The sequence below is a fragment of the Cupressus sempervirens genome, chromosome 6 (genome assembly GCF_028749045.1).
Source record: "Cupressus sempervirens isolate cs-2001-9-10 chromosome 6, ASM2874904v1, whole genome shotgun sequence".
Taxonomy (NCBI): Eukaryota; Viridiplantae; Streptophyta; class Pinopsida; order Cupressales; family Cupressaceae; genus Cupressus; species Cupressus sempervirens.
In genome coordinates, this window is record NC_143123.1 from 379,614,169 (window position 1) to 379,639,997 (window position 25,829).

General features: G+C 36.4%; 1 protein-coding gene across 1 annotated transcript in view; it reads left to right on the plus strand.

The window, feature by feature from the left end:
- Window positions 1–8,538: 8,538 nt before the first annotated feature.
- LOC149552644 (uncharacterized) overlaps window positions 8,539–25,829 on the plus strand; it is a 112,877-nt gene continuing 95,586 nt past the window's right edge. Inside the window, exon 1 of the mRNA XM_089788219.1 lies at window positions 8,539–8,872. Coding sequence (XP_089644345.1) covers window positions 8,662–8,872 — 211 coding nt within the window. The 5' untranslated portion in view covers window positions 8,539–8,661. The remainder of the gene's footprint in view (window positions 8,873–25,829) is intronic.

The following is a 25,829-nucleotide window of genomic DNA, read 5'->3' on the forward strand; positions in this document are numbered from 1 at the left end:
GTGCCCTATCCATTAGGTATTCCATAGACCAGAACACACATCTAGGATATCAATGACATATCTCATACATCAAGATATTAGATCTATCCTATCACTTTTTGAATCAAACATCAGTGTTCAAACTAAACCTCATAATTATTAGACAACCTTCTCATGAAACTCACTACCCTATCAAAATGTGTCAAACATTTATATGATTCTTTAAATCAAAGATAAATTATATCAAAACATAAAACCCGAAATGAGATGCAACTAAATCTATGTTCTTTGTCCATAAACCACCAAATATTGTAAGTAGTAGAGAACAAAGACAAGAATCATAATGAAACTAATTAATTTGCTTCTTTTTGTATTCATTCCTTTGAAACAAGTACATTCAAGATGCATGAAAGAACTATAAAACACACCAAAAAATCATAACTATACTCTATATTTATTGTTGTTGTTCATACAAGGAGAGAAAATGCTAAATCATGGTGGAATCATAGCTAGAGCTCTGCTCAATAGACTAGAACCAACAACATTCAACCTTGGTGGTATCAAAACCATGGAAACTTATCCAAGAGTTTGGAACCAACCTCTAATAAACTGGAACCAACCCCATAAAGAAAGAAAGATATAGATGAGGAAGGAATCCTAGATCTGATATGGAATCGACACTTGTCCACTTGAATCTCTCTCCAATATTTTTGCCAAACATCTTTCATCTCTGTAGAACTGAAAATCAGATCAGATCTCATCATTATCTTCAACAAACTTGCAAAATATCTTCCTAGATGATGAGAAAATCCCCTTTTTGATAAACTATCAAATTTGATGCCAAAAGTTTCCAAAATCCACATTGCAAAACTTTGGAGGCAAAAAACATCCCTACTAGGGCCCTCTCCAAATTTGACACCTACCCATTTCACCATTTTATCAGAAACTGAAAATGAACTGCATATACCAGAATGCAGTTGCATCTGGAGCACCTCAGACAAAACCTAGTATAACCTTTATCGATTGATACCTGTACAAAAATAAATGACAAATTTGGAAACTAGACCCTGAGAGTTTTTTGTCAATATAAAATAGTCCTATAATCACTTTAAAAAATGCCTAAGGTAGCCATTTGAAGTTACAAGTTTTATATTGATTCTCGAGCTTGAATTTTTGAAAATTTTACTTTCACCTAAAGTTAAAAAATGATTATAAAACCTTCTTCCAATTTAAAATGCACGCCAGAAGAGGAGGCTGATAATAAAAAATTGATTTATTAGACTTTGTATTTTTTCCTCTTTCTTTAAATCAAGGTCAACCCAAGTTTGATCAGCTTAACATGTGGTAGTCATTGATTGGTTCAAATTTCCATGTCATCCTAAAACATCAACATACTTTTTGACACATCATTTCCACGTCACCTTCTAGCTAGTTTGTATTGCCCCATCAACACCCTCTGGACAACTTTGCCACCTGGGCATCATATGACGCCACATAATTCGCTTGCTAACTACCACCAACCTCTGACATGCTACCATGTGTCATCTTCTAGTTGATCTACACATTTTCGCATTTCTTAATGAGTGAGCACCTTCATTTTCAAATTTGTGAAAACCGTTGATTTGTTGTCACGTGGCACAATATGGAACGTCGATCTGTGAATAGCCATGCCATCACCTCTACCATGTGTTGCACTGTCACATTTTTGCATGCATAGTCAACATCTCACCACATCATTTCAACAATGTGATATGTGTCCTTTTCATCCACATCACCAACCTCATAATACATGCTACATCACTGGAACCACCTCAACGCCCTACCACATGTCATCTTATCACATTTTTGCGTGCATCTGCCACCTATTTTATGACAATGCGACATCGCATGATGTTGTGCCACATGTCAACCCTACCATGTCATCTCCTTGATTTATATACCATGTCTCAAAATATGTGCCACATGGCACTCTATTGCTGGTTCTCAAGGTGCCACATGTCATCTTTCCATTTGCTACTCGAGTCCACATCATCACCATGTTGGATCAAAATTTTAACCTGTTGGCCTCTAGCTAGGTCATGGGGTCCATGCATGCAAGTCTTGCCTCTAAAAGGCTTGTGTCTTTAAGACATAATGACTTTGTGTATTTGGTTATAAAAAGAGTTAAAAGGGCTCCTATGGCCTCAATGTGGGATAAAGAAAAACTTAGTTGCCTCATATAAAAAGTATCGATTGAGAATATTCTGCCATTGCAAATCTATGGGTAGCCCCAGTCTAGCAACCATCGATGATAATTAGATGACATCCAACTTAATCACATTTCCTATGCATGATCACACTTGCAAATAATCAAATGGGGCCTCTTTCCAATGGTGTGAACAAAACCTCTTTTTCTAGCAATGAGAAATGAAAGACATCACCAAGTTAGCAAAAATAAATCCTTTCTTCTTGCTAATCTTTTGCTCATTCTTTGACTCCATAATGTGACTTCTCTATTTAAACATGCTTATGCATACCAAACTGGCAAAAAATGCACTTCAAAAAGACCAACTACCTTTATTTTGGAACACACCCCATTGTATTCATGCACTAGAGAATTTGTGCTCTCTATAATTCCCAATGCCTATATATATAGGGAAACTACAATTTTTGGAGCACACCTAATGGAAGTGATTCACTAATTTGACCGAGAAGACCCAAATGCATAATGCATACTTTGTGCAACCCTATGGATATTGGATAGAATCCACCTTCTTATCATGAATGTCTGATTTCATAGAAGTTAGGCCCATCACTACAAGATGCTGCTTGAAGTTGATAAAAAAATAGGGCATCCATAGCAGATCAAACCTTCATTATCTTGAAGTCATCAACATGACACCTCCTTCACTTCCCACAATCTTAGTGGGATAGACAATCACATCCAATGTAGCCTTATGGATCAAAATCAATGTTTGACTACATGATCAAACTACAATTGAGCATTTCTACACATGCAAGAAAATCAATTTTCTAAGGATGGGAAAATATATATAGCACTTTTCTTCACCAAGGAAAAATACTTATTTGAGTCCATCCTAATAAGAGCTAGGATTTATCCCACTTAACTTGTAGTGCATGTATACATGTCTCTAGATTCATCCACTTCAACACACATGAGCCTACACCCAAGTACTCTTTAATGAAAGATTAGCAAGAGGATTTATTTCTCATTTGTCTATGAGCAAGCTTTGAATGCTCATTCTTTTTTAAGGTTCAATAAACAAAATACCATGTAAATGATGGTCCATAGACAATCTAGGTAAAACATGACTTGAAAGCTTACTTCATCAAGGCATGGTTGATACATCAGTCAAATAACTTAAGACACCATTTTGACCTCAAAATATGACACATTCCTCTAGTTATCTTTTTTCTTGCTTCTTTTGAGCATCTCAATTAAATAGTTGTGTCCCTATTTTGTAAAATGAAACAAATTGTAGAGTAGTTGTTTCATTACAACCATATAGATATTAGTTTGGGATATGATGAGAAAAACACAAATTGTATGACTCTTGAGTAACTCCAAAAAACTATATTAGTTGCTTTAGCATGTATATTAGAAAGCATTTGAAGCACTCTATTTGCTTCCTATTAGACTCGGGTTCCATCTTGGTTAGGAATAAATCATAACACATTATCTTATAAGAGCAACATTAAGTCATCATTTCAATGAAAAACCTATCTCTAAACACAACATTATCTTTGTAAGCTTTCAAACCCCTTCTGGTATGTTCAAATTTCTCTTTTATTATTCATTGTGTATAAGGACACATCATTTAATTTTAATTGATGATATTTGCATTTTTCAAATACTCTTAATGATCATCGCCATTGTAGCTCTTTTTAACTTGGCTCCCTCGAGGCTTACTAGTTTGATGCAGTCAATCAGGCCCTAGAGTGGGTCCAACTTAAAAAAAATTCATTTTCAAACAACTAACATTTAAAACTGATCCATTCAACTCCTCATATTGATTAAAATCAAAATCAATCATTGATTCACCATTCACAACACATCTTTAACCTCTTCTACAAACTGTCAACTTTGTGCTAGGGGCACTCTGAGGCTGACTTCAAAACTAACCAAATTAAAAAGCATGGAGTTGAAACTTGGCATATTGATTATCTGGTCCATATATATTTACCCTGCAAATTCTTAGCTCTTGATGATATCTGGGTCAAAATATATTGACCATCAAAGTTGCTCACTTCAAACTGTCCTGCAAATGATCAAGTTAGAAACATAAAAGTGCAACTATTTTTGGCTTTGAAAATAGGTCATATGATCACTTGGGGACATGAAAACTAGGGCATTGGTTCATTGTCACATGGGGAATATAAATATGTGATTTAGCCTTAAAAGGAATAATGAGGCAAAATTGGCTAGCATGCAAAGTTGGGTATTTGGACTTGCAAAACTAGGAACATTAGCAGAATAATGATTTTCTCAAACGAAATGGACTTGGGAAAGTGTGCAGATAGATTGGTCAAAACTTGAAAGCTAGCACACTTGAAGTATTTTTAGAGAAGAATATAGTGGTACAATCCATTTGGATCAAACTATCATGGTTTCAAAGTTATAACATCCCAAACAGAGCTATCGATCAATTTGTACTTTTAGACACTAGTAAAACTTCATAAATTGCATTCAAAATTGCGTTTGAAAACTAGTCAAACAGATTCATCATAGGCTCAAATCTAGAACATAGCATGCCTCTAACCTCTAGAATGTAATGCAAAATGAATTTATTCAATAGGGTCAATTGGGTCAAAGTTATAATTGGTCAAATAGGGCTTCTCGAGATTTTGTGAAATTTGCATTAGCATGACATTAATAAACAACCAACTTTGAGGGATTCAAAACTTGGTCAAATTATATTGAAATGATTTCAAATATAAAAAATATGTTATCTGATATGGATACTCAACACTCCCAAAGTGATGAGTCATGATATTTAACTAGTTGCAAGATATTCAATTACAAACTAAGCTCTTTGTCACTGTTTGACACTTGGGCAAAAAATGCAGATTTGAACAATGCTCAAAATGACTCTTCACTGAATGATTCAGAATGACAAATTATCATTATGGGACACACGTATACACTGTATGAAAGATGCTAAACACTTGAAACACATCATAGGCCTCAAAATGATTGTTGAGTACATATGCATGAAAAACACTTATAGGGGCTCAATTTGACTTAGTTTTTAGAATGATATCCAAAATTAGGGCTTCAATTTTGAGTCCCAACACTCTCAATCATCAAAAACATGTTTTAAAAGAAAACTGCATGAAGTTGAATGCAAAACAAACCTTTTTTTTCTGTGGTTGCATGTTTTAAATATGCAACATAGAGCTAAATACACCTTTTAGAGGCCATTACATGTTTTAAAAACATGTAGTGGGATTTCTTAAGATCAAAACACACCTTTTGGGTGCTATTCCATGTTTCAAAAATATGCTTTTTGCCCAAAAAAGGGGTTTAGGAGATGCACTTGTATGTCTTGTTGGCCAAACACACCTTTTGGGTGCAATTACATGTATTTAAAACTTGCATTTGCAACCCAAAGGCCAAAATGCACCTTTTGGGTGCAAACACATAAGACATAAACATGACAACTTTTTGATGTCTTTACATATTTAAGTTGAGATTACATGCATTCTTATAAAAAATGCACCTTTTAGGTGTACTTGTATATTTTTCATATAAACATGTTGCACACAACTTAAGTGGTAAATTAAACATATGTCAATTCAATTTTGATGAAATATCACCTAAATGTGACATAAATAATATTTACATTATCATATTAGCAATATAATGTGCAAATATCATTTAATAAATAATATTTACTAGGGCATTTGATTTAAATATTTAAAATTAAATTGAACTATATAGTTAATATAGCCACTTCAGTGAAAATTAAAAAACAAACTCAACTTAAAACTATAACATAAAGTGCACTATAGTTACTTTAAGTGAAAATTTAAATGATAAAGTAACTTAAAAACATAACATAAAGTCAATTTAAGTTATATTTGTGAAAAAAGTGAATGTCAAATTAAAAATATAACATGATATTTTTAATTCATGTAGTTGCATAAAAAATGTCCACTTTTTGGGCACTAAATTGGTCATATCTTTTGATTGCGAACTCCGATTAAGCCATAAGATAGATTAAATAAAAGGGAAAACCGAAAGCAATCACTTGAGCAAAACCAAAGGACTAAAAACCAACAAATACGCACTCAAAAATGAAGAAAAGGATGATGAAGGCCTAAAAAATCAAGCATAGGCTCGACAAACAGAAAAACATAAAAGACTTGACGAAAACCTTTAGTAAAAAAATTCATTATATGAATTAGAGTTGATTGATCAATCAAAATTCACTAATTGAATAACGAATTCAACTTTGAAGAATGCGAAACTAGTTTGAAAAAGTTTCATATTGTTACCTACATTTTGTGGTGTCAAAATGTAGGACAATAGGGTCCACTAGGGTTTCTAGTAGGTTATTTTTTTTGTATTAGCTATAGAGAGATAAAAAAAGGGAGTACATAGATCACCGAGGATCAAAAAAGAGGCATAGCCTCAAATCGAATCTAAAGTAGCAAATATACAACTAGGCCATATCATAAACAACAAGAACAAAACATAAGAAGTAGAAGAACTAGAGCATAGTATTAGAGTAAGTATCCACCCACGTGGTCCAACTGAGTGGGCCTTCCATCCTGACAATATTCTTCCACTCCTAGATCTAGCACAACATAAAGATCTCCTCCTTTATGGTGTTATGATTCCTCCTAATCACTTGGTTCATTTTCCAACACATGTGCTCAAACATCCACAAATTATCAAGAGTCCTTCTCCATTGATAGCCATACTTGAGCTCGTAAAAGAAGAAAGTAGCTTGCCCATATTTAAGAAACCTTCTTAATTTATCCTTTTCAATAATCATGGTTTCTGGCAGGTTATTGAGATCAATCTCTATAAGATATTAAAGGGTCATTCGTGGGGATATAATAAATTATCTCACCTGCAAAAGGAAAAAGAGTTTGAACTAAAAAACAACATAAATATAACATAGGTAGTAGATGAGTGAATGATTTGGGAAGAAAGATCTCTTGCATCGGCTTGAAGACTCTCTTTAGATCAAGGAAGTCCCTATATTACCTTAGATTTGGTCTAAGTTTTCATTCAGGTCCCCTTACAAAAGCAGATACTTTACCACTCTTTTATTGTTTCCTTCTTTTTCCAACATATTATTCATTACATTGGCTTCAACTTTATAGTATTACAACTCTAAGTTTATTCATTTGCCTCAAATTAACTGCATTTTTAGCTTCATGCTTCTTATCATCTTTAGATATAACAAGTATCAAGTTAACTATATCATATTTTAAAATGACACCTTAGAATTATATACAAGAATAATATATAAAAAAGATTTTCCAAGTTTAACAATAGTATGATGGTGGTTGGTAGAGTTATATACAAAAATAATGCTTGAAAAATAAATTATTAAAGATTCCAAAAAATATTATAGACAAAGTGGAAGAAACAAAAAAGAATCTCTTATATTTTCTATTTATATTTATCAATATTCTTTGCAAATTCTCTAAATGAAAAGTAGTTTGAACTTTTTAGAACTTGATTATTAGTAAATATAGATGCAAAGTAGTTTTAACTTTTACAATACCTACTCAACATGATTCATGGCAAGTGGAATCAAATAAGAAATAAGAAATTACATTCTATTAGAAAAATAGATTGAAATGAATATAGAAAGACACAAAGTCAGAAAATTCTTTAAAAGTACAAAGACAACCAAAAAATAAGGATAAGAATAGAGGAAAAATAAGGTAACTGATATTTCTAATTTCAATTTCTTTGCTAATTTTTATTGAAAAATTACTTATAAAAAAAAAAAAAAACATTTTCTATAGTCTAGGAAAATGGTGTCAATTCTCAAAGAATTTTTTCTTTAATTTATTGACTAAATAAAGTTGAAAGACAATTAATTAATTGACATAATTTCATATATATTGAAGGGGTTTAGTTTAGTTGGTTGAAGCAATGAGTTCTCATTGTGGAGACCTTAGTTCAAAGTCTAAGTTGTGACTCTTGATCTTTTATTGATTGTATTTGTCTCATTGTAAAAGGTGCATTCTAAATGGTCTTCCAATTATTGTTTCTAGTGTCTCATGTTGTTGCTTTAATAAACACAAAATTTATAAGTGACTGCAATATATATGTTTGTGTGTGTTGAAACATCACAAATATATAGAATTTAATGACAATTAATAAATTTAATTTCATATGTCTTCAAAATACCACAAGATATACAATTTAATTACAGCTAATCACCATAATTACATATGTACTTAACACACCACGAATATAGAGAATTTAATTACAATTGGTAAATGTAATTTCATATATTGAATCATCACAGGACGAAAAAGGATAAAGCTAGTTTAATTATGATTAGTAAATGTATTTTCATATAGTGAAAACACCACAGTATGAAAAAAGGATAAAGCTAAGATAATCTTATGCTAGAAGAAGAAGATACGTTAGGAGGTTGGTTACGAAAAATATTAGAGATAAATCAACGGCATCTGAAACAATTGTTTTGAATGGACTTAAGCCGAGCTCGGTTCAATTACAACAATATGCAGAGTGTGGCCTCTCATCACATGTATTCATGTAGTGCCTACAAGCACAGCTCTAGCTCAGCGACTGCCTTGTTACTATCTTCAACTTTGAAATGGCCAAGGAACGCAAGTTTATTGTGCCACATTGCCAGCCGCCCTCTGCAAGTTAGAGCTTGGGGTTTATTATCATCTGGTACGAATCCGATTCATGGAGCTTTTGTAGAATTTTATCTTCAATCTGTGTGTAGTTGCTTGCTTCTTAAAAACACTCTTCCTTTTTAAAAAAGTTCACGGAGCCTTTATCAATATTTATTAGTGGCAAGGTCCATTGAGCTTAATCATTATTTTTGAAGAGCCCTATTTGATTAATGTTAACCAAATTGTTCATTTTATATACAGTTTTATTTGCAAATAAGTTTTCTGCACCTAAATCTCCCCAGTTACGTTTCGGTGGAAGAGAGCAAGCCACGCTCCGAACAAATATAGTGCATATGCAATTTACAGATTGGGTATTCAGAGGGGGCAACATCTTAAATACCCAATTTGTAATTTACATGGGTGCTTGTTTGGAATTTCTGGCAGTAAGTACTGAATCCGGGTCTAATAGAGGTTTAAACATTGAACTCTTTAGCATGGATTATTTATATACTAACAATTGGTCATTTTGGCTTTTGGTCTTTTCTGATTCATGAACAACTCATTTGCACACTACTACTGGTGATTTATGAACCACTATTGGAGATTTGTGAAGCACTACGGGACATTTTGTGAACCCCTATTGGTGATTGAATGAATAATTAATGGTGCAATGGGGTCAAGTATCAGTGAACCCTTTTTTTTGCCACTTTCAGACCCTTTTGTGCATAACTTCTCCTATAGAGTGCATCGTTATTGGTGAGAAGTTGAAACCTTAACTTTAAGTAGTTAAGTCACATATGAGTGTTGGAAATGATTGAAAAGCTCATGAATGAAGAGTAATGGAACTGGTAAAGAATGTTTTCAATCATTGTTTTGTCATTGATGTCAAACTTGCTACTTGCATGAATGACAATTGCTTTATTGATCCAAATACTATAAGTTGGTTGATTGACAAGGAGGTGGCAATCAATAAGATGTAACTAGAGTACCTAGAGAAAGGTTGAAGTTATGATGTTGTAATGAAGTATAAGGATCAGCTAAGCCATTGATGAAATAGTGTATTGATAACATATTCTAAGACCCAAAGGATGGACACACCAAGACATATCAAAGATCAAGAGCCAAGCAAGCTAGTTAGTGCCGAACAAATTTTTAGTTGAAGCCGAGCAAAGTTCAACTTAGTGTGTGCCGAGTGGTCTTCAAGTGTTGAGTAAGTTTTCAAGTACCGAGCAAGATATAAGTGCTGAGTTTCACAGAATTTCTTCTGGTGCCGAGCATCAGTAAATCAATAATGCTGAGTTGCTGCATTATTTTGAAAATCAAAGATTCGCCAGATCTGAGCCGACATGGTTGTTATCTAGAATTCTATGAATCAGATAGAAGATAAGAATGATGAGCTGGTGGCACAGAACACTATGTAAACCGTTTGTGACAAATACAATTGGATTCTAGATGAAGTTTCTAGATAAGAGCAAGATAAGGGATAGATACATTGTATCTTACCTAATCTATTGAAACCCTAAAGTTGGAGAGGGAGAATCGAGCGGGAAAGGTATTCCAGATTTCTATTTAAGGAGTCATAAGGTCACGAAGCAAAGTGTGATGGTCAAGCATGAAAGCATGAAAGCATGAAGTGATGAAGAAGGTGCTAAGGTGGAAGAGAGCACAGATACTCTGCTTCGATAGGTGACCATAGATATGATTGCATTGGTATGATGAGTAAGAAGACTCAAGATGACAAAGCTTGAGATGACAAGCTTTTAGAGCTGCAGCGGTTAAAGCCAAGCAAAGGATTGAACTGAAGTGTGATCTGTAATCTGCAAGATATGTTGTAAGTTGTATCAGATCAAAAGTCATTATTGTTACTCTCTAGCAATTGTAACAGTTAAGATAAATCCTATAGACTTAGGTTGGTTTAATAGCCATGTTGTAAATCTTTTAACAGGGTGACATTCCAAGTGAATGTTCCAAAGTTCTTTAACCAGGCCCATTCCTAACAGTATGGTGAAATCCTCTAACAAGGTCACATTTAACAATGTGTTGTAGCCTTTAACAGGGCAGACCATCAAAAGTGGTTGAAATCAATTGCGCAGTTATTTTTGTGCGTATTATCCCAACTCCAGTTTTAGCTTCTTATTCCTGGAGGGTTTCTGGGTTATCAAATTCTTAGTGTTATGGTGTGATGCATGTTTACTTTTCATAGTTGTTTAAATGTTCAAATTGCATGCATGATAGTTTCAGTTATGTGCTATTAAGGATTTGGAAAAAAGTGGCATTGGACTTTGGATAACTGATTCACCCCCCCCCGTCTCAGTTATTCTAAAGAATTATAACAACGAGAACAATAAAAATTGAGAAGTTTTGACATTGTCTAGTGCCTCAATTGAGGATGCAAAGTTAGCTATAGCCACTACTCGGTATCTTCCCTTATAGTATATTGAGTTTATTTGATTTCTACATTTTATTTGTATTCTAAACTTCCACATTTATAATGCAGAGGATTTCATTCAAGTTTCTTGTTGTGGGATTTTCACACCATTGCCCCATTGCAAATGAGGACTCCCTCATTTTGCTTTAGCAAGTAGGAGTCGTTTTAGGTGGTTTTAGTTGGTAGCATTTTCAAGTCTCAAGTCTAAGGTTGAGTTTGAGCAATTTTGGCCTGCTAGGAAGTAATATGTGTCCAAGATTTGTGCGAGGGTTTTGATGTCCTTTTGAGGTATTGTTATAGCCTAAGTCCTAGTGTAAGGGTAGAGTTTTAATCTAATTAAGAAAGGTTTACATGCTTGGGAGATGGGAGAAGGATTTGAGCAAATTGGAAAGTGGTGGAAATCCTCTGAAAATCCTCTATCTCTAGGATTTCCATCAGCTATAATTTCTCCCAAAAATCCCAAGATTTTGCCTTAGTACAAAGGGATGTGGTGCAAACTTGGTTATGAAGGATCCTTACTAAGCCAATAAATTGGTTGATGCGATGTTAAAATGATGAAGAGAAGGAAGAATGGTAATTTTATTAAGGATAACGGCTGCAATCATGTTTAGTGGATATCCTCTCTGCTTAGGATTTCCACCCTTCTTCTCATCAGCTCAAAATTGATTCAAAATGATGCTAAGGCATGATGACTTGAAAATGAATGGCATGAGGGATGCGAGATGGCAAGTTTTGGGAGTCGTGGCAAAATTATGTTTGGTGGAAATCCTCTGACTAGATGTTTTCCATTGTGGAAATCCTCTCTTTAGGATTCTTACCACATTAGTCCTACCAAGCCCAAAATTCCACCATCTTCAAAGGCACTCACATCTGCTCTAAGGCATAAACTCAACATCATGAAGAAAAATGGAACAAAAAATTGTTAAAGGTCAAAATGGGATAAGTTTAGGTAATGACATTTCAAGGAAATCATGTTTGGTGGAAATCCTCTGGCTAGAGGATTCCACTACCATAATCCTCTCAAACCCAAATTTCCCCCTTTTGACTTTGTACCAAAATGAATGTCAAGCAAGTGTTAGAGGCGAGGGATATTGAGTTGAGGTGAAATTGATTGGTAATGATGAAATTTTGGAAAGATGTAAGGCAATGAAGTGCTAAGTTAACTTGGTGGAAATCCTCAGAGCTTAGGATTTCCACCCACAAATTGCTCCCATGTCAGGATTTCCACCCCTCCATTTTTTCTATTCTAATAAACAAGAGTTGGAGATGAATGATGCCACTTGAGAAAAGATTTAATGATAACAAGAGAAAGGTTTGAGATAATTGAAGGAAAAGGATAAATCATGTTTGGTGGAAATCCTCTTTGTAGAGGATTTCCACCACATTAATCCTCACAAACCAAAATTTCCCCTCTTTTTACTTTGTGCCAAATGTGAGTTCAAACAAGTGCTAGAGGTCAAGAATGATGAGTTGAGGTGAAACTCATTGATAATAAGGGAAGTGTTAGAAATTGTTGAAGGGGAAGCTAAATCATGTTTGGTAGAAATTCTCTGACTAGAGGATTCCCACCATGGAAAGCCTTTCTTCAGAGAATTCCCACTGCAATAATCCTCCCAACTTAGAATTACCCCCTCTCCCTTTACCCTTATTTCCCTCATGCAAAATGAAAGACAAGTCAAATGGGCCGATTATAGAGTTGTGAGAGAAAGGAATTTTGAAGCCAAGTGATTGAAATTGGGATGATTTTTTAAAATCAAATTTGGTGGAAATCCTCTCACCTTAGGATTTTCACCCAAGAACTTTGTCTTCCAAGTCTCTAGAAATACCCAAGTCGTTGGTCATTTTCACAACCCAGAGATTGAAAATTAAAAATTGTGACCCCAAGATGGTCCCCTAGGGAGATGTGCCCTTTGGGCTCCTTGGCTGCCTAAGCAATTGGGGTGTTTGCAAACCATTTAAGTGTCCCTCCAAAGTAATCATAGCTCTGCATAATAAGAAGCGAACTTCTCTATTTGGTAGCGAATTCTCCTTGGATTGGAGGCGATTTTGTCCATAGCAACAATATATCAACGTAAGGAAAATAAAACTTCTTGAAGGGCAATAGTTCTAGGACATGTTAAAGATGAAAAATCCAATTTATTTCCTACATTTTTTATTTTTTCAAAGATAAGGACGACAAAACCAAATTTGGGTATATAATATTGTCGAATTCGTTTATTTTTCCATATTTTAATATTAAATTTTTCAGAGAGAGATCATAAACTTGAGAAAATCCACTTTTGCCACCTTATTTGTTGTTAGTGTGATTTCATGGAAACTTTCAAGTTCTCCTTCATGTTGTAATGTCCCACTTGTGTGCTTGTACCCAGACTAACTGAGTTCGTACATTAGAGATGGAGACAACAATACAGACCTAGGACTGAGGATGTAACAAGGCGTACAGTGATGGACAAGCCGTATGACCGAGGATAGGGCTACTAGACAAGTTGTATGGTTATAATGCACACCTAGAACATTGTACGATGTGAAGGCTTGCCAAAGAGGATGGTGGATGTAGGGAATCATCCCACAATGATTGTAGACGTATGGGGATAAATGGTGTAGTGTACGGTGGGGAATTAGACCATATAGGCAGATGGAGGGGTGAGGTATGACGAGGAGATAAGGGAGCATTATATGAGGATGTGCGCTGGGACAGTCTACTTGACGATGATGTGTTGGAAAGATGAGGGGTTGAGTTAGTTATTTAGTGGAAAGGGACACCGATAATGAATAGATTTGTGATCCAATAACAAACATCGAATACCATATATGTTGAGATTGTGCCTAATGTTCTGAATATACAATAAGATATGCAATTTTGAGTTAGCTATTTAGTGGAAAGGGACACCGATAATGAATAGATTTGTGATCTAGTAACAAATATTGAATACCATATATGTTGAGATTGTGCCTAATGTATTGAATAAACAATAAGATATGCAATTTGTCGCCAAAGCAAAAATAATAGTTGCAAACACAATGGTGCTGAGATTTGCCAGATCCGAGCAAAATAATCCAACAAACAAAATAGGGTAGGCTTGAGACCCACTGAAACTACACAGGCCAAATAAGGAAGACCTTCCACTTCCGAAATGGCACACAAGCATAACTCCCAATGAAATTCATAGGTAAAATAAAATAAACGAAGTCACATACCTAAACAAATCAACTTGATGGACATATACCTTGTCAGAGGAGAAAACTACTGAAGGGGAAACAACATGCCGACACATGACACGCCAAAGACATAGAAGAAAATAAAATAGAAATGGGTGTGAGATATACTAAATCAATTATCCCACATACAAAGTTTTAATCTTTTATTAATTTTATGATGGGAATACTACAGTCATCCTGTCTCGAAAATTGCTTGACCTCAAGCAATTGTAGTGTCAGGTGCTCCATGATTTGTTTGCCTTCCCAAGTGGCATCGTCGATCATTAAAAGTTTCCATCTTACAAGGAACTCCTTGATAATACGGTTTCTTAGTTTCCTTTCTCCACATCAAGGATCTTGGCAGGTTCCAAAACCAATTTCCCTTCTTCATTCAAAGTTGGTAGGTTAGCCGATATGGTGATGTTTTGTCTCATGACTTTCTTTAGGCAAGATACATGGAAGACGTTGTAGATGCAACTTCCCTTTGTCAACTTCAGTTCTTAGATGACTTCCCCTGTGCACTAGATCACCTAGTAAGGACTGTAAAAATGTGGCCTTAACGTTTCCTTGCTACTTGCCTTCAAGGATGAATGATGGTGCAGTTGTAGTTAGTGATATACCAAGTCACCTACCTCAAATCTTCTTTCCATTCGATATTGATCAGCATACATATGCTGATTCTGTGCCCACTTGAGCTTTTCCTTCATAGACCTCAAAAAGACCTGTCCTTCTTGTAGTCAGTCCTCCCTTGTCGCCTAACTCCCATAATCTCGTTGACAAATGAGGGGGTTCATATTCATAAAGTGCTTTAAATGCCACCATCTCAATCGACATGTGGTAAGTGGTGTTAAAGCGATACTCCCCTAGATGTAGTCATTTAACCCACACATGTTGTGTTGAAACATAGCTCTGGAGGTATCCTTCCAACCACTTGTTCACAATTTTTGTTTGTCTGTTGGTCTAGGGATGATAGCTGGTACTTGGCAATTGTTGGGTGGCTATTTTGCAACCGATAGTTTTGGGTAAAATCCAGTCGCAAAAATAGGATGACCAGCCACAATGTGTGAGACAGTCTCGCCTACCTTAAAGGGAAGGCTCCCCTTCTCACCATTCCTTGGATCAACTCAAGGTAAGCAAGAAATTGAGAGATTTTATAAGGGGTGTTACCAATATTCTTTCTTCTTAGCTTTCGAGAAAGAATCCACTTACTTGCGGAGCGAGTAATGGGCAAGATGAAACCTCAAACTACACTTCTATCTAGAGATGTAAACGGTGATACCAATAAATCAACACTAACTCAAAGGTTAGCTGAAAGCTTACCAGTTTGGCTTTAAGTCAGGTTTAATCTACGCTATAAGAATAACTTCTACCATTGGGCACAAAGACTTCCAAAAATAAGGAATTCTTACTATTTTTCGTGAATTTGAGATGGTAATACAAGCTACAGTCAAAGCTCCTAGTCTATGTATTGCCACAACCACTCCTAGTCAAAGCTTCGATTTCAATTGCTTCTTAATTCACTATGCTCGATTAACATGAATCAAAGACAATAGACACAAATTACAGTCAAAGCTTCGAATCCAATTGCTTCTTTTATTCACTTTTCTCCCAAATTCGTACTAGACAATCAAAGTTATGCTTGCGTAAATGTGGCAGAGATTTCTTGCATACAACAAAAGATGATTTTTACAATGAGGGGGCACTCCTTTATATAGGCAAAGGAGTTGAGAAAAAGATGGAAGAAAAAATGGGAGCAACTCAACCAATTTTGACCTGGTCTAACTAAGAGAGAAATTATTGGGTTACATGCAACTACATATGCAACTCGCATTACATGTAATTATACATTTTCATGTAATACATCATCTTAAATTACAAACATGAAAGAAGAAGAAGAAAGACGAAAGAGAATTGAAACAATCCTAGGGATTGTTTTGAAGGACCTTGTACTTGGCGATGCAATCCCAGATGATCACAGGATCAGGAGTTCCTGTATTTAGTGTCACTGCATTCACCTTGTTAACTTTTGACTCTCTTTGACGAATTGTCTGCTGTCATTTGAAAACTTGATGTGATCAAACTTTTCTCATTTATGTTGTCGTGAATTCTCCCTTGTAGATTGACACATTCTGGAATCTCTGACACTTTGAAAACATTTTTGACGTGTTCGGATGTAAACTCGGAATAATTTTCCATCAGCACCTATAATTTTTTTTTTTGAAACAAAGTGCTTGGCGCATTCCCATACAACCTCAAGTTAAATATCAAATGAATTACTACTTCTTGAGAATCAAAACATGCCTTCTTGATGGGAAAACATATGCATTTGGATGGAAAATGGTAGGTGAAGTGAGAATGGATGGAGATGGATATGCTTTAAGACATGAAGGTGGAACACATGGGAATGCGTGTGAATGAAGACTCTTGACTTTTAAAAAGTGACTTGGGTTTTCAAGATGTCATTGCACGGAAAGTGGATTACATGTATATGCAACATGTAATGAGAAACGGAAACTGAGATGACATGTGAATGCGAATGGAGGATGAGATGAGTGAAAATAGAAATGGAGAATGCGATTATATGTATGTGCGGATGATGGATGGAAACACATGTAATCTTATGTGAAGAATGAGATGTGAAGTGTTATGACATGGAAAGATGGAAATGGAATGAAATGATGCTTTTGCATGAAATGGAAGGTGTAGTGAAATGAAATATGCTCAAGTTCTTAGGAAAGAACTTGCAACTTCTTCAAAATAGAGAAAAACCAAAAAAGCAAGCAAGCAAACATTGAAAATCAAGCACAAATCAAACACATGCCTTTGGTCTTAAACTCAAACATGTCAACAAGCAAGTTGCTTTCAAGTGCAAATTCAAATTTGGAATTTGGGGAAATTCCAAAAGTGTGAAAATGAGAGTTTTCATCAACTTATCATAGCATACATTTGGACAAGTGTGCAACTTCAAGCTAAAATATACATGGAAATAGCAATATAACCATGAATTGATGAGCAAGTTTGAAAAAGTCCACTTACTTGGAGATTAAAGAGCCAAAAATAGCAAGAATCATAAGACTTTGAAGACCAATTCTCCTCCAAATCCGGATTCTCAAACAATAATTTGACTTTTTCTGTACTTGCATTCAACAAATATTAATGAGCAATTAAGGGCCGAACTTGACATGAAAATGCCAAATACATGGTCTCCAAAGAGCGTGCATTAAAACTCAGAAACGACCCCTCTTGATCCAAATGTATGGGCTGAAATGCCATTTTTTGAGTTTTTGTAACAAAAAAAATAATGTTTTAATGCAAAAATCTGGGCCGTTTACACAAAAATGTGGCAAAAAAATGCATGGTTTTAACTCATTTTTGACTTGTGAATGCAAAAACAACTTCCCCAAATGTTAATACATGGATCCAAATGCAAAAAAGTGACTTGAAAACACATAAAAGTGGATAAAAACCTCGATTTTCTGGGCGCTTTTAGCAAAACATGATTCATAAAAGACATGAAATGAAGTTTTTTTGACATCTAGTGGCAAAAAATGTTCGTCAATAGCATATATATGGATTTAAATGCCAAAACGACTTTAATTTGAGCCAAAACGTGATCAAAATTGCCCCAAATCTGGGCATTTTAAATAAAAAAGTGGCTCAAAAATGTAAAAATATGAGCCATTTTAGTCTTGAATATGCAAATCATGACCCCCAAATGCATATCTATGCATTAAAACTCAAAAATGCCACTTTTGTGATGGATTTGAAGCCATTATATGGGCAGATTTAAGCATTTTTGATGAAAAACAAACATCAAGTTTTTTTCCCTTGAATCTTTAAAAATAGGTTTTTGGGATACAAATGCACATGGTATAAGCAAAACTCACATTTTTGGTGCCATTACATATTTTAAAACTTTCAAAAATAACCTCCATAGGGCAAAACACACCTTTTGGGCGTCATTACATGTTTAAAAAAAATGCATGCAAGGTGAAACTCACCTTTTTGGTGCAATGACATGTCCTAAAATTGGCCTCCAAGGCAAAGCTCAACTTTTTGCTGTCATTGCATATTTTTGCAATATGCATGTCTCATCTTTTTGGTGTGATTGCATGTTTTAGCAGTATGCATTTGCATCTTTTTTATGCACTTACATGCATTTTCATTCAAAATCTCACCTTTTAGATGCAATTGCATTTTCCTCATTTACATGTTGCATACAACTTAAGTGGTCAATTAAGCACATGTCAATTTAATTTTGATAAAATATAACTTAAGTGGGACATAAATTATATTTACACTATCATATTAACAATATAATATGTAAATATTATTTAATAAGTAATATTTACTAGAGCATTTGATTATAATATTAAAAATTAAATTGAACTATATAGTTAATAGAGTCACTTAAGTGAAAAAAAAAAAAAAAAATCTCAACTTAAAAATATAACATAAAGTGCACTATAGTTACTTTAAGTGAATATTTTTTTTTGATGGAGGGTTCAAACTTGCAAGGCCACCTAGCGAGGCATGAGGCCTGCGACCTACCAACCAGTGAAGGCCACCATCGAAAGATTTAGGAACCTGATACGGGCCCACACGTGCCTGAAACCTCTTCGTCTTAGAGCCAAGGATTGAGGGGCATCCATGCCGTCAAAATCACCCGGGGCACGATCCCGACCTCATCCCTTAAGTGAAAATTTAAATGATAAAGTAACTTAAAAACATAACATAAAGTAAATTTAAGTTATATTTTTCAAATAGTGAATCTCAAAAAAAAAATATAAAACGATATTTTAATTTGTGCAGTTGCATAAAAAATGTTCACTTTTTGGGCACTACATTGGTCATATCTTTTGATTGCCAACTCCAATTAAGCCCTAAGATAGATCAAATTGAAGGGAAAACCGAAAGCAATGATTTGAGCAAAACCAAAAGAATAAAAATCAACAAACACACATTGAAAAACGAGAAAAAAGACTTTGAAGGCCTGAAAAATCAAGCATAGGCTCGACAAACAGAAAAATGAAAAAGACTTGATGAAAGCCTTTAGTAAAAGGATTCATTATATTAATTGGAGTTTATTGGTTGATCAACACTAATCAATTAAATAATGAACTAAACTCAGAGAAATGCGAAATTAAGTTCAAAAAGTTTCGTACTGTTACCTGCATTTTGTGGTGACAAAACCCACACAAATAGCAACAATTCTGTCCCTGCTAACCAAAAAAGTTATGTCCAGAAGGTATTGAGGAAATGTATGTCCTTGTCGCTCACAATATTTTTTGGCAGCTTGTGCAAACAAAAAACTCCCTGAAAAATAAGTCTGCCACTCGTGCTGCCTGGAACTCAGCGAAGAGGGCGAAAAAATGTGCGTACTTCGTCAACTTGTAGACCACCGCAAAAATGCAATCTTTTCCATTTACCTTTCGAAGTCTGGTGATGAAGTCCATGAAAATGCTAACTCACTTTTGTTAAGGTATTGGCAATGGTTGTAACAAGCCCGTTGGTAATGCATGGTCGGATTTGTTTTGTTGACACGTTGCAAATTTCTGAACATATTGTAAGACATCATTCTTAAGTCCCATGAAAATCTCTCCTTGATATGTCTGTAGGTTTTGAGAAATTTGGAGTGTCTGACCAACAACAAGGTGTGCATTTCCTTAAAGATTTCTGTTTCATTGTGGATTCAGGTACCAAGTATATCATGTCCTTGTAGTAGATGATGTCATCAACTATCTTGTATCGGTCATCCTAAATGTCACCATCCATTAGCTTACGTGCACAAATGTTCTTGGAGTATTCACCAACAGGTATGCATTCAATCAACTGAAATCTAGGATAATGAACAGACGACTAGTTTACTTGATAGAGCATCTGCCACAACCTTATTCTTTCCTTTCACATATTCATTATCAAAGTCAAAGGCCTGTATCTTACCCATTTTTGTTGTCTCTCGTTCAAATCCCTCTGTTCCAAAAAGTATCTTAGACTGTTGTGATTGATGTAGACAACAAACTTGGCACCCACCAGATATTGTCAAAACTTGGTCAAGGCATGCACAATGGCCAACATTTCTTTATCATAGGCGAAGTATAACCATTTTCCTTGGGTGAGCTTTTGACTCTCAAAAGCTATATGGTGCTGATCTTGCATCAATACTGCTCCAATGGCCTCGCTAGAGGCATCACATTCCAAGATGAAGGGTTCTGTAAAATCTAGTAATGCAAGAACCAGACAAGTACTCATTGCTTCCTTTAAATTATCAAAGGTGTGTTGTATTTGTTCACTCCATTGAAAAGAAGCCTTCTTAGTCAAATCTGTCAATGGCGCGTTTAGTCGAGAGAATCTTTTTACAAACCTCCTGTAGTAACTAGATAGTCCAAAGAATCCTTGCAACTCTTAGAGATTTTTTTGTGGCGGTTAATCAATAATAGCATGAATCTTTTCTTGGTGAACCTGAACTCCATATCTACTGACAACATGTCCCAGATGTAATATTTCTATTATCTTAAACTTGCACTTGGATTGCTTGGCGAATGACCGTGCCTCCATAATTTTGAGGACTTCATCCAAATGCCTTAAATGATCTTCCCATGTTTTACTAGGAATAAGAATGTCTCAAAAAAATAGCAACAAGAACTTACACAACTGTTTTCTGAATATGTGATTCATGTAGGATTGGAATGTAGCTGGCGTGTTCGTTGACCCAAATGGTATGACCAAAAACTCATAATGTCCGTAGTGACATCGGAAAACTGTTTTTTCCACATCTTGTTTTCTCATGTGGATTTGATGATATCTAGAACAAAGATCTATTTTAGAAAAATAGACTATGCTATGCATCTTGTCTAGTAGTTCATCGATATTGGGAATAGGCTACCTATTCTTGATTGTTTTCTTATTCAACGCACGGTAGTCCACACATATGTAACGTCCCATCCTTCCTTTTTACTAGTACCACTAACAATGCAATAGAACTGGGTCAGACTCATCCTTTATTGAGAAGTTCTTGAATTGTCTTTTCAATCTCATCTTTAAACTTCTTGAGAGGGTGGTACAATGTGGTCATGACTAGCTTGGCACCAACTTCCAATTCGATAGTATGTACAAAACCTCAGTAGGGAGATAGACTAAGTGGAATGTTAACAAAAAGCCTATCATGCTTATCCAAAATGACCTAAGCCTCATCATCTTGGTAGTATGCCTCTTGCCCTTTCATAGGTTCTGTTGAAATGAAGCAATGTGCTGTCCAGGCAACATTATCATGTTGGAAAATGACCTCCATTCATTGTGCTGAAACCTCCTTCGGTCCCTCATTCACCATCCCTCTTAGGACAACCTTCTTTCCATTAAATACAAAGGAGAAGTCCATCTGCTTGAAGCTCTGTGTACTCATCCAAAGTTTCCATTCACTAGATGTCCAAAATGATGTCTATGTCACACAGAGCCGCTATAAAGAAGTCCATCACCGTGTGGTTTCCCAAGGTAATGCTCAAATGTGGAACTAGGTGGGTGCACGATAAGAGTGTTCCTCTGACCACCTTGACTTGGAATCCTATGTGTACCTCTGTAGGTATACCCCTTGGCTTTACAAGTGACGAGTTTATGAAATTAAGTGTGGCTCCACTATCCAACATTACTTGACCCTTTGTCTTTGGAGGGCTTCCCGTACCTTCAAAACCGTGCACCTCGAGCTACTAGTGAGGGCGATGGTGCCTTCATGCCATACTAGTATAGTGATCCTCTTTGTATGGATTAAGCTAACCTCTTTGGGAACTTCTTGTCGATTATCTCCTTCGGGTGTTGAATCTGTCATGTCTCCAAATTTTAATGTAATAATTAAATTAAATTAATTAATTAACTGGTCCCAGAATTCAAATAATATAAGGACCTTTAATTAGTTACTTCAATTAATTAAGAAGGGGCCCAAGTTAATATTTGTATTTCTGGTTCCGATTGATTTAATATATCTCAGACCCATTTTTATTTTGTTTCCGTAGTTTGTGTCGCCATCGGCTATCTTTGTACACCCTCAGAAAGTTTCTCGATGGGCATTTAAGCACGGCTTGCGGGTAGTCTGTCGGTATGCTTTTGGATTATTTTCTATGTACTGCAAATTCTTGTTGGAGTTCTGGATCGATCGCCATTTCGGAAGTGAAAGATCTTTCCTATTTGGCTTGTGCGGTTTCGGTGGGATTCAACCCTTACCCTATTCCGTTGTTGCATGTATTACTTTGCTCGGATTTGGCAAATCGAAGCATCATTTTTGAAAAATATTAATTGAAGGATTATTTGTATTCAAGTCTCTATTATTGTCTGGAGTTCATCTAAATTTGTTGTTATTTTTGTATGACCAAAAATCACCGTCATTGTTGTGGCTGTATCACTTCCGATATGAATACTCATTGACGATTGTTCCTCCTCCAAACTTTTGTACTGCCCTTCATTTGCACCATACAGCTTGCTAATTCCACTGTATAGCCTGAAACATACCATCATCGTATGACTTGAAACACTTTCACTGTATGACCTTTGATCTCTACCGTATGGCCTTTGAATTCTATTGTACGGGAGTCACCTTGACACACCCACCGTATGGCACTTGCTTCTTCACCGTACGACCCTCCTGTGGATATTGTATGGCCTCTCTTGCACCTTGCTCCGATGCCATACAGAATTCTTGATAGAAACTTCGTACTTTCTCCAGTTTCCTCTATCGTACGGACCTCATTACATCATACAACTGATCTTTCCATTCGCGTACGGATTATTCAAGCTTCATCTCCGTTAGTTACCCAGTCCTCTGTACTTGGGAACATAACAGTGGTATCAGAGCAGAAACCATCAGGAGCATCTTCGAAACCATTCGGGAAAGTGGTCGTGCAGCACGGGTAGTGGCCGCGCAACATGGGCAACTGGGGCCGTGCAGCAGGGGAGCATCTTTGAAACTGTTTGGGAAAGTGGCCGTGCAGCATGGGCTGTGACCGCGCAGCATCTTTGAAACCATTCGGAAAATTTCTGAAACTTTCGGAAACTTTACCAAAACCGTTTGGGAACGTGACAGTGGTATTAGAGCAGAAACCATCGGGAGCATCTCTGAACCGTTCGGGAAAGTGGCAGCGCAGCATGGGCAACTGGGGCCGTGCAGCATAGGAGCATCTCTGGCAGCATGGGCAAGTGAGGCCACGCAACATGGGCAACTGGGGCCGCGCAACACGGGAGCATCTTTGAAACTGTTCGGGAAAGTGGCCGCGCAGCACGAGCTGTGACCGCACAACATGGGAGCATATCTGAAACTATTCGAAAATTTTTCAAAACTTTCGGGAACATTATCGAAACCGTTCAGGAACATTACAGTGGTATTAGAGCTAGTGATCTTGCCAGCCTTTTGGGATGATTGAGAGATTTTGGTACTTGGATCACACTATGACCCCGAATAGCGATGGAGAGTGGTGGTTGAAGTCACTACAAAAGATTGGCATAGAGCTCAGTGAGGGTGTTGATCTTCCATTAGATATATTGGAAGTATGTTTGTGTCAGGTAGACCAATTAGCTTCAAGATTTATACAAAGAATCCTCTCGCCAATTAAGTATGCCTTAAGTCAACCCAATCTTTTGAGACACCATGACAAGGATAAAAGATTGGCAGTTGCAGCATGTCTCAGCGAGGTCTTGAGAATTTCAGCTCCTAAAGCACTGAATGATGATAACACCATGATAGAGATATTGCAATTGATAGTTGACAGCTTTCAGAGCCTTGATGATTTCATTAGTGACCCTTTTGGTAGGAGATCTACAATATTGGAGAATTTTGCAAAATGTCAAAGTAATCTTCTCTTAGATCTCGAATCGCAAAATTTGGTCCATGATATGTTTCATCACTTCTTGGTCACCATCAAGGAAGATCATGATACTAAGATTTCAGTTGCTATGGAGTCTTATGATTTCGTGCATTGAAGAGATGGATGAGATATCCCAACCCATCACATCTATGTTATGGGTTGTTCGTAATCTAGATTGTATCCCCTCTATAGTAGCATATAAATTGGTCAGTAATATTTTCAAGCATTGTGAAGAAAAACTAATATCTCATTTGCACAAGTGGGAAAAAATGGATGACAACGATAAGGGTGATGCTTTACATGAGGAGAACACCAAAAAAATGAAGAGGTCGCTTGCATGGATCTTGTTGTGCCTGAGGTTGTGCCTGTCACCGACACACTATCCGTTGAGAAAGCTCTATCAGTTGCCAAAGTTGTGTCTATCATAGAAGTGGTGTCTGTTGCTAAGGTCCATGTCCGTCATCAAGTTTGTGTCCGACACCGTCGTATCCATCACCAACACCAAGTCTGAGTCCATGTCTGTGTTCATCGTCGAGTTCGTGTCCATTGCCATCATTGTGTTTGTCACCATCGTGTCCATCGCCATCATGTCCGTCACCGATGCAGAGTCTGTGTCCGTGTTCGTTGTTTTGTGTCCGTCGCCATCATTGTCTGTCACCATTGTGTCCATCACTGTCATGTCCGTCACTGATGTAGAGTTCCTGTCTGTCGTCGAGTTCATATTCGTCATTGACATTGAGTTTGTGTCCAACACTGTCGTGTCCATCACCGACGTTGAGTTCATGTTCGTTGTTGAGTTTGTGTCCGACATCGTCGTGTCCATCACCGACGCTGAGTTTGTCCATGTTCGTTGTCAAGTTGGTGTCCGTCATTGTCGTGTCTATCACCGTCATGTTCGTGTCACCAATGCCAAGTTCGTGTCTGACACCATCGCGTCCATCATCAACGCCAAGTCTGTGTCCATTGTTGAGTTCATGTTCGTCACCGTTGTCGTGTTTGTCACCATTATGTCTGTCACCGACGTCAAGTTTGTGCTTGTTACCATTGTGTCGATTACCGACGTCAAGTTCGTATCCGTCACCGACATCGAGTTTGTATTCGTCGTCGAGTTTGTGTCCGTTATCGACATTGTGTCCTTTGTTGTCACTGTCATCATCATTGTGTCTGTTGTCATCACTGTCGCCTTGTCTGTTACCATGTCCCACACTATCATCGTTGTCATGTATGTCATCTTCATTGCGTCCATTGTCGTCACTGTAGTCGTGTCTATTGCCAAGTCTATCATTATGTTCATCACCATCATTGCGTTTGTCAACGTCGTTGTGTCTGTTACCAATGTCAAGTCTATATCCATCGTCAAGGGTGTATCTTTCGTTGTAGTTGTATCTGTCGATGACGTCATGGTTGTCTTCGTCATCATTGTGTGTCTGTCATTGTGGCTGCATCAGTCGCAATAGCTGCATTTGTCGCCATTGAGACATTGCTCGCTGTTGAGGCTCTATCCATCATCGAGGCTTCAACTGAGGTTCTGTGTGTCA